Below are 10,232 nucleotides of genomic sequence, written 5' to 3'. Positions count from 1 at the left end.
TGGAATGATACAAGATTTTAAATTCTCTAAACAATATAAATTTTTTGAAAATAGTAGATGTACTCTTCTGGCTCATAGATAATAGATCATATTAAACCGTTAAAGAGTACGATACACATCAAAAGTATCATTTTTCACTTAAACAATACAAAATTTGTGCAAATATTAATTAGATAGACTCTTGTGGCTCAGAGATAATCGATCATTTTAAACCTTTTTACACTTAAAGAGTACAATACACATCAAAAATATCATTTTTCACTTAAACAATACAAACTTTTTACAAATAATATATATAAACTTTTGTGGCTCATAGATAATCCATAATCTTAAACCGTTAAAAAGTACAATACACGTCATAAGCAACATTTTTCAATTATATATATATATATATTTTTGGACCATTTTTCAATTATATTCATGTATGGCTCAAGAATTGTAAATAAAAAATAAAAAAAATGATGTGATGTCGTCTGATTTTCTTGAGATGTTGGTCACATCGAATGCCACCTCTGCAACATCATCTCACACAGACGTGTCTGCAGACCCTTACAATGTTTCTAAGCTCCAGCGAGTGTTACCTATAGGGACTTCGAAGACGGCCAACGGAATGTGCAACATGGCAACAAACTCTTTAACTTATTGTTTTCCCTTTATAGTCCAGATAGAGCTAGATCTTCATAAGCTCTTCAACATTACACCAAACAACAATATATAAATAAAACCATGAGATCACTCGACAAAGTTCCTCACATAAAGACTATGAATTTACTCCTTCAAAAACTCAACCGATGAGAAACCTTTATGTCTTGCTATCTCACAGTTTTACAGTCGAGAATTAAACTTCCCAACTTGGAGCTCTGAAACATCAGTTAATCCTTGCCTCCTCCACCATCTTAGTCACCTGTTCATCATTAATCCTCTTTTAATGCTTAAATCGATTTATAACCTGAAATTCAAAAAAAAGTTGATTAACGACCTTATAAAGAGATAAAAATTTATAATCATCTATGAAATTTGTTTCTAAACTAATTATAACTTGCACGCTTACATTGTTTAGCAGAAAAAGAGGGGACGCATACGTGTATTGTTCAACAGAGAAAAAGGGGACGCATACGTGCAGGCAAAGACTGGACTTGGTCGATGATGTCATAATCGTAGATGAAGGACAAAGAACACCTGCGGAAACACTCATATATGTAACTATGAAAGAATCAAACTGATCAATGCCATAGATTATTTGAACTCACTGAAGTTGCATCATGCCAAAAACTTTTATTTTTACCTGAATTGCCTGTCCACGTTTTTATACAAAGAGATGACTGTCGAATAGTAATCGCTGTTCATATCAGTTGGTGCTATCATCGTATCGGCTTCCATAACTGATAAAACGAGAGGAGAAGAAAGCAAGGGGAGAGACGAGAGAGGCGAGGGGATTAGGGTTGATGAGCAGAGTGTGCGTGACTGCGTGATAGAAACTAGGGTTTTATAAGGTGCAGAGGTTTGTTAGGGTTGGGAATGTCTCCTATTGAAATAATAAATATTGTAGATATTCCATCAATTTAGCACAAACGTAAATCGATCTGCTTTAACATCACAAAATCAAGACCAAAATCAAAATCACTAGTGCTGCTTCCAATTTTCCTTAGGTAGGAATCAGATTTTAATGGGTGAATCAATGTCATTAGTGAACTTTATTAGGTGATGAAAACAAATAGAATTAGGTGTCGATATAGCTTTTTTCCTTCCAAATATTAATATAGCTTTTTCCCTTCCAAAAATTAATACATATCGTACAAAAAAATAGCATTAAGAGCATCTTCAACAGAGTTGCTAAACTTGAATTTTAGCCAAATTTATGCATTTTTGTAGCAAAAATCAACTTCAGCAAAATACCTAAACAGAAGTTTATTTAACTATTGCTAAGCTAGATTGATAAATTTAGCAATTGAGTTTGAATTGTTAAAGGAAAAGCTAAATTCTTTTTTTTCCATTTTGTCCGCTTGTTAGTTCATGATTAGTCAAAATTTATCAGTTAACTCCATTACTATTTGGATTGTTAAATTTCCTAACAATTGAAAATATACAAAGACACACATTCTTATGAACATAAAATTAATTTGGATGAACAACCAACTTATACACAGACATTCTTATGAACATAAAATTAATTTGGAAGAACAAGCAACTTATTCAAGTTTGAATGGATATGTGAAGTAAATTGCAATTCCATTGATAGAATGTATACATGTGAAGTTCAAGCGATGAACGTATACATGTTTTATGCTATTGAAGCTAAATATATATACAACACACGCATTTCTGACTCCATTGATATTCTTCAACCATGCCTTCTGCTTTGGCTTCCAGATCAACTCAAAGGATGTGGCTAGTTATGCACCCAACAATGTTTCTAGTTATGCAGCTAACCACTTTAAATACATTGTCACAACATATCTTCCCTCATGTTAAGAAAATCACAACTTCTATCTACATATACCGACAAATGACATTTTTAAGACATCAGCATGTCACCATTCATTAAATATAAATATTACGATTCTAATATCAAATATCTAATGAATGATAGCATGCTAATGATCTCAAGTCAATATGCTCAATATGTATGTTGAAGATCTTCACCAAAAATGCTAAGAACATCAGTGTCCTTTTATTGTTGACGTCTACCCGCAAACACAAAATGATTCTAAATATGAGTTCTCAATGTTGATACCAAAGAAAGGAAAGGAACACAGTCAATGGTTAACTCCTTAATGCATTGGCACGAACTCGAGTAAGAACACCTGCGAAAAGAGTCTCAGTAAGAAACAAACAGATCAAAGCTAGAGACTCAATGAAGTTGAATATCATGCATTCATGCGATTAAGTTTTTGTTACCATTATACAAAGAGATGACTGTCGAATAGCAATCGATGTTCACATCAATAGCTGCTATCATAGTATCGGCCTCCATGACTGATAACAAGAGGTGAACAAAGAGAAAGCAAAGGGAGAGAGGCGAGAGGATTAGGGTTGATGAATGATGAGCAGTGTGACAGGAAGTGGGGTTTTTTAAGGGGCAGAGGTTTGTTAGGGTTGGGAATATCTCCTAATTTATTGGAATAATAAATACCAATATTGAGTTAACATCACAAAATCAACCAAAATCAATCACTAGGACTTTCTCCTTGGTAGGCAGGCAACTACGATTGAATTGCACGTCGATGACAACAGAGGACCTCTGGAAAGCAACACATTTATACTACATTTTTCTTAACACAGAAACCAGTAATTTACAATGAACATAAGAAAAACCGATCAATCTCCGCGAAAAGCAGAAAACCAACAAATCTCTTAAGTCCTGCCATGTCAATCAAAAACAGTTGTTGAACACCATTTGTTACACTCTCAGCACAAAATTATTTTTACTTTCTGCAGACTTCTTATTTACTCAAAAGCATCGAAGTGGAAGAGCGCCAATGTAGCTAAACTGCTATAGGTTGAGTAGGTTTGGAGCAGAGCGCGGCGGATTAGTGAGCATGTGAACCACTTCCCTCATTGTAGGTCTTGCAGAGCTTTCATCCTCGACACACATCATTGCAATCTTGAACAGGTGTATGACCCCTGCCAAGGGGTATTCACTGAGCCTATGATCCACCACCGCGAGCACTGCTGCTGCGTCCGACGGCTGAGAGAGCTCTGATATAGTCTTCCTCACCCACCTTACAATGTCAACACCATCACCAAATTCCCCTACAGGTTTCCTCCCAACAATTAGCTCCAGCAGAACCACACCAAAGCTGTACACATCGCTTTTCTCGTCCACTTTCAATGTGTATGCATACTCTGTATCATTCAAAATGAATATCATGCGCATCAGATTGAATCAATTTAATCTCTAGTGGAACCACAATTTTCATGTACCGTTTTGATTAAAAAGTGTGGACACATTGAAAGATACCATTTTCATGTCGAACCCAAAACTACATAAAACTTAGGAGATGAAGGAGAGCTCACGTACCTGGGGCAATGTAACCGTAGGAACCAGCAATGGAAGACATGCATTCGGAAGCTCCGGCGTCTTGAAGGAACTTAGCGAGCCCAAAATCAGCAACATGGGCCTCAAAGTCGGAGTCGAGCAAGATGTTATTGGACTTAACATCCCTGTGAATAATCAAAGGAGAACAGTCATGGTGGAGATAGCACAACCCTTTGGCAGCTTCCACGGCGATCCTGTACCTCCTGTCCCACTGCAAATGTCCTCCCTTTGACCCATGCAACACCTCCCCCAAGCTCCCATTAGGCATGTATTCGTACAGCAACAAATTCGTGTCCTTGTTTGACACAAACCCCAACAGCCTAACGATATTCCTGTGCCGGATTCGTCCTAATGTCTTTATCTCGGCGGAAAATCCGTGATCGTTTCGTCCTGTTCCCCTCCCCACTAGCCGTTTGATTGCCACGTCAACGCCGTCCGGCATGGAGCCGCGGTAGACTACTCCGGCACCGCCTTTGCCTATGATGTTTTCATCTTTCAAACACTCCAGCACCTCCTCTGCTCTGAAATCCAGCCGCTGGAATGTGGTCAGCTTCCAAGCCATGGATTTCTGAAACTTTGTCCTTTTCATTTTGTAAACTGTGATCAGTAGGAATAGCAGAATGGTAGAGAGTCCAATTATGATCAGAGCCACCCTGGAGGTACCAAATGACTTGTGGGCTCGAACAGCCGGGCATGACACACTGTGTGGATAACAGAGCAAGGGGTTTCCGGCAAAGGACGAGTTGCTGAACACCAGAAATTGACCACCGGATGGGAGTTTGCCGCTGAGATTGTTATCGGAGAGATCAAGAGTTGTGAGACTGATCATATTGCGGATTTGCATAGGAATTGGACCGGTTAGATGATTTCGAGAGAAATTCAGAATGCTCAGAACCTTCAGCTTTGCAATTCCCTTGGGAATTTCTCCAACCAATTTGTTTCTGCTAAGATCAGCAGAAGTCAGGGAGGAGCATTGAGAAATTGTGTCCGGAATTCTACTGCTCAAGTTGTTGTCGCTGATGTTGATCTTAGCCAATGATTTCAGATTGAAGATTTCCATCGGAATTTCACCTGAAAAATTGTTCATTTCGAGAGAAATTGTCTGCAGATTCTTCAGGTTGCCAATGGCCGGTGGGATTTCACCGGAAATTTGATTCCCGGAAAGTCCCAGGATTCCGAGTAAACCTGCAGACATTTGCGCTGGAAGTTGGCCAGACAAATAATTATCATTGAGCTCGATCATAATCGCATTAGGCAAACTGAACATCCCTGCCGGAATAGTCCCCGTGAGTGTGTTTCGATTCATCCTAATCTTGATGAGCGACTTGCACTGGCCGAGGTCTTCAGGAATGGGGCCAAAGAAGTGATTATCCATCAGTATCAGATTCCTCAACATCCTTCCCTTGCACAAATCCTTAGGAATCAACCCCGTGAAGTGGTTCCCAGTAACGTCCAGATCTTTCAGCCTCCCATTGCGGCCGAGATTCTCCGGCAGCTCGTAAGTGAAGTTGTTCTCCCATATCTGAAGCACCTCAAGATGAGTAAACTCGCCAACGAATCTGGGAATGGAGCCATAGAGATTGTTCTTGTACAGATTGATGAGGGTAATGTTCTTCAACTCCGAGAATGTCGCCGGTATCTCTCCGGTGAGAAGGTTTATGGAAAGATCAAGAGACATGAGGCTAGTGAGGGCAGAGAGTTGAGGAGGTATGAAACCGGTGAGCTGGTTAATTTGAAGAAACAGAGAGTGCAAGTGCTTTAAATTACTGAGGCTAATTGGAATGGTGCCGGTGAGATTACAGCTAGCCATGTCGAGAACCCGTAACGAACTCAACGACCCTAACTCCGGCGGAATCCCGCCGTCGTAAGAGTTGAAGTAGCCGACGTACATTTCTTTCAGATTCTTCAAACGTGACAGACTGGCCGGGAACTTTCCGGTGAGCCCGATTCCGTTGAGGCCCAGATACTCCAAGCTCAGAATGTCGGAGTAGTTCTCGGGAATCGGGCCGGTGAAGTAGTTCCCGCCCAGATGAAGATGCTTGAGATTTTTGAGGTCGACGAGCTCGACAGGGAGTGGGCCGGTGAAGTTGTTGTTGTAGGCGTCTAAGACCTCCAGCTCCATCATCCGCTGCGTGATTCCTCCGGGGAATTTCCCGAAGAACAAGTTGTTGGAAATGTTTAAATGCCTCAGAGCCGTGAGGTTACCAATCTCCTCCGGAAGCTTTCCCGTGAAGTTGTTGTCGGCAATTGTGAGGTTCACGAGCTTAGTGAGGAGCCCAATCTCAACCCCGACTTTGCCGAAAAGAGGCAGACCGCACACGTTGAGAGCCACCACTCGAAAATCCCGGTCGCATGTGACACCAGCAAAACCACAATGAGCCGAGGGAGACAACAACGACGTCGTTTTCCAATCGTCAAGGCCGGAACCTTTCGGCCCGATCATGGAGGCTTTCAGCTTCAGCAGCGCTTCAAGATCACCGTTTCCGCAGCAAGTCGAGCAGAGAAGGAAGATGAGAATAATGTGAAGAATAATGGGAGACATTACCATAACTGTGTGTACGTTTCTCTTGCTTCAGTTACTACTGGGGGTTGATGATTCTTCAGATAGAAGCAAGTACTGGTATTAATATGCGATCAGTGAGTGGGATAGGCTTTTTCCTATAATAAGAAGCAGAGCCTGTGAGGAGAATCCAACCTGTATCTATCTATCCGACTTGAAAAAAGAGAGTGGGAAAGAGAGTGAGGCTCATTTCCTTTCCAAGTCCAAAGCTAGCTGTTGCTATAGGGTCTGTCAAAACAAGACCAGACAGTTTGGGATGGGGTTCTAATCCGACGGTACTATTTCACGGTGTTAACTTGCATGGTTGGTCGGGTTACAGGTGCGTTAGAGTCCACGTTTAGAGTGACGGAGTTAGGTAGTCTCTGGTCTCGATGAGTATAGGGTGGTGGTTTCTGACGGCGTGATAATGTTGGTAGCAGTGGCAGAGCTGTCTCTTCTATCCGCTGCTGCTCTCTCACCTGTCAGCTCCGCCAGTTGTGATTTCACGTGGTAATTTCTCCTAATTATTATTACGTTGTTACTTTTTACCGTTTCCCGGAGCTAGGTTTTTGGAGGGTGATCGATATAAATGCGATTTTGTCTTGGAGCAGTGGTGAGAAAATGATTAAACGAAAGCCGATGTGGATCATGAAAATGGGCTTTGGCTGGGAGCAAAGATGGGCCCGGATAAGAGTAAAGACTGACTGTGTCTTTTCCCAGACGGTCAAGGTAAACCCTGACTCCTTTTGGCCTTGAGCTCAAAAGTCCACTCTTTGCCCTCTTGTCTTTTAGATCCTCTTTCAGTTTTGTTTCACCGGTATCCATGGATCCTTCAGTCCTCCGTCCTCAGTACCCAGTCCCAGACCCTACTGCAATCTAATATCTGTAATTACACAATCACCCTTCTATTTTTCAGAAAGTTCTATCGTGTTTCAACGTGATAATTCATCGAATGTATTCATCGCGTTAGATTTAAAATCAGACTAACATACTAACACACAGTAGTGTTCACATGGTCACTTGACCAAATAAATCATGGTCAATCACTGTTTGATGTAAATCCAATGATGAAAAACAAAACAATTTACATCCAACAATGATTGATCATGATTTATTTAGTCATTAGGTGATCATGTGAACACCAACATAATCTCTGTTAATGCACAAAGTTAGTCTACTAAATTTGTTACGATCGTAAGATGATAGATGACTGTAAAATTATTGTATGGTCCCGAACTATGATGCGCTTCTTTTTTAATGTTTCTATGTGTTGTGGCCGATGGACTTTGTTTAAACAAATATATGTCGGAGGGAGGACTTTGCAAGAAAAGCTGAGTTTAATGGAGGATATGGACCTCTTTTGTGATTTTGATGCCAAACTTGAAAGGTGTAGTTTCATGCTGTTGTGCTTATGTTGATGGGGAAATTGGAGTGGGTTGTTCGCCCAAAAAAAAAAATGGGAGTGGGTTGGATAATTGGAGAGCCGCACAAGATTGGTTTGACAAAGACAGAGGTATTGATTCTCACTAGTATTTGCTTCACGTTTTAGTATTCCACTAGTTTCAGAACAGATTCATATTCTCCATTAGTGGGTGAATTCTGAACTAGACGAATATCTAAGCGAGTGATTGAGAGAATAAAGATGACTGTTTTTATAACAGCATTGCCAATTATTCCCAGCAAAATGGAAAGGCCTTTTGGGGCATTTCAAAAGGAAGGGCAATTGCTCCTTTCCTGGTTAGGCTAGGACGTAATTGTGTTTAAGTGGCTGATGATTATATTAGTCTAGTATTCGTTTTGCTTTTGTTATAAAGTACAAATTCTAAAGCTTCGTTTTCGTCAACTTCTAGTAGCACACAGCCGGGAACAAAGCCTCCATCTTATTGCAACTCATCGTTAAACCAGAAAGGATCGACCCCCTAAGCCAATCTAATTCTAACACGATTCTCCATTCCAAAAGGTTGAATTGGAGGTTGGTTTTGTAAGAATGGTTGGTTGTGCTAGAAGCAAACCCCACCAGGCAGAGGACCATCTTCATCTTCTTATATTTTGTACTTGTCGTCTTGGTGCTAGAACAGGTTGATGTTAAGGGTACCAGTACTGGCTAAAGCCTGAGAGGTTAAAAGGGTGAAAGGACTCGTTTTTGCAAACAGATTCAGTCATTCTGGATCTCTGGCGCGTGTTTGAGTTGCATAGAGGTCCATACAAACAAACGCACATGCTTGCTTGGCTGTAACGAAACTTCGTATTTGTCTCTTCTTGGTGCAAATTGGGCCTTCCTTCCCCAACCTAGTGTCGGATATTCACGGGGAAGCACAAGTATACAACCATAGTTTAGTTAATTTAATTTAAAAAATAAAATAAAATAGTTCAATCAGATTTAGATCATAAATAAACTCGTGAAAAATATCTCTCGAGGATGAATGATACCTTAAATTGCTCGGCCTATTGTAGCTTAATCTGCCGCCATTTTTGTAACAAAGAAAAAAGTAGAGGGTTCTATCACTTCTATGATTTTCTTGTCGTCTTAAACCCTGAAATGTGCACATTGCTTAGTAGTGACTAGTGAGCAAAAGCCCTTGAGCAATCTGCCGATCTACATGATCATGATTCGTTTCTTGGTCAGGGGGTTCTAGGCTAGGGATGGCAATAATCCCCAGCGGGTAGGGTACCCACGGGTATTCGACCTTAACGGGGAAGATATACGGGTATAAACGGGTAACGGGGATGGGGATCCCCAATATTCGGATTCTTAAATCGGGTACGGGGCGGGTATGGTATTTTGATATTCGTCCCCATCCCCACCCATTAAGAATGAAAATATTAATATATAATTTATTTTATATATATATTTATATATAATTTATAAATAAATATTTATGTAAAAAAATTTGTGATTCTCTTAATAAACATTTAATGGACCTTCATTTTTAGTATATATTTTTATTCTCTTAATGAAATTTACCTTTATTGTTATGTTTTAACCAAGACTTGTATTTATTTTTATTGGATTGAAGCATGAAACTTATTTATTTTAGTATTGATTTTAATTTCATACTTTTATATAATTGTATTTCGTATTTTAAAAAAATTTAATTTAATTTAATACATTATTGTTAACGGGTATGGGTACGGGTATGAAAACGTAATCCCCAAAGGGTACGGGTACGGGGAATCCCCATTATCTAATTACGGGTATGGGGACGGGTACGGGGATGAGAAATGTAAAAAGGTATGGGTACGGTATTTTGATCCCCGTACCCTACCCTACCCATTGCCATCCCTATTCTAGGCTTGAGATGGGTGAAGGAGTGAAGCAATGATGGCCTAGTTTTTACTTGTTTTGGTAAAAGCCTATATAGCCTTCGGACTTTTGCTACATTTTACATTTACCTAGGGAATCAAGAAGGAATCACCGGTTTGTACATAGACGATTGATGGATGGATGGAGGATTGATGATTAGCCACCGTCCTTGAAATATAGGGCAACTCTTTGTTCAAGATTTCCATGATGATGAAATATTCTTACCCAGTCTGCACTCTGCGGTGTCAATCAAACAGGGCAGTAGAGTGTGAAGTTAGCCAAAGGTCACATCCGCTGTGAGCATTTTCTTTACTTCTTTGGTCTAAAGGGTAAAAGAGCCAGTTGATCTT

General features: G+C 40.1%; 1 protein-coding gene across 1 annotated transcript; it reads right to left on the bottom strand.

The window, feature by feature from the left end:
- Nucleotides 1–3,241: 3,241 nt before the first annotated feature.
- Nucleotides 3,242–6,587, bottom strand: LOC101303297 (receptor protein kinase CLAVATA1-like). The gene is made up of 2 exons (XM_004291301.1): nt 4,022–6,587; nt 3,242–3,846 (listed from the first exon to the last, which is right to left on the bottom strand). The coding sequence occupies exons 1-2, from the start codon at nt 6,585–6,587 to the stop codon at nt 3,494–3,496; spliced, it is 2,919 nt and encodes a 972-aa protein (XP_004291349.1). The 3' UTR covers nt 3,242–3,493.
- Nucleotides 6,588–10,232: the final 3,645 nt, after the last annotated feature.

Source organism: Fragaria vesca, linkage group LG2 (genome assembly GCF_000184155.1).
Source record: "Fragaria vesca subsp. vesca linkage group LG2, FraVesHawaii_1.0, whole genome shotgun sequence".
NCBI lineage: Eukaryota > Viridiplantae > Streptophyta > Magnoliopsida > Rosales > Rosaceae > Fragaria > Fragaria vesca.
This window is presented reverse-complemented; position numbering and strand designations above follow the sequence as displayed.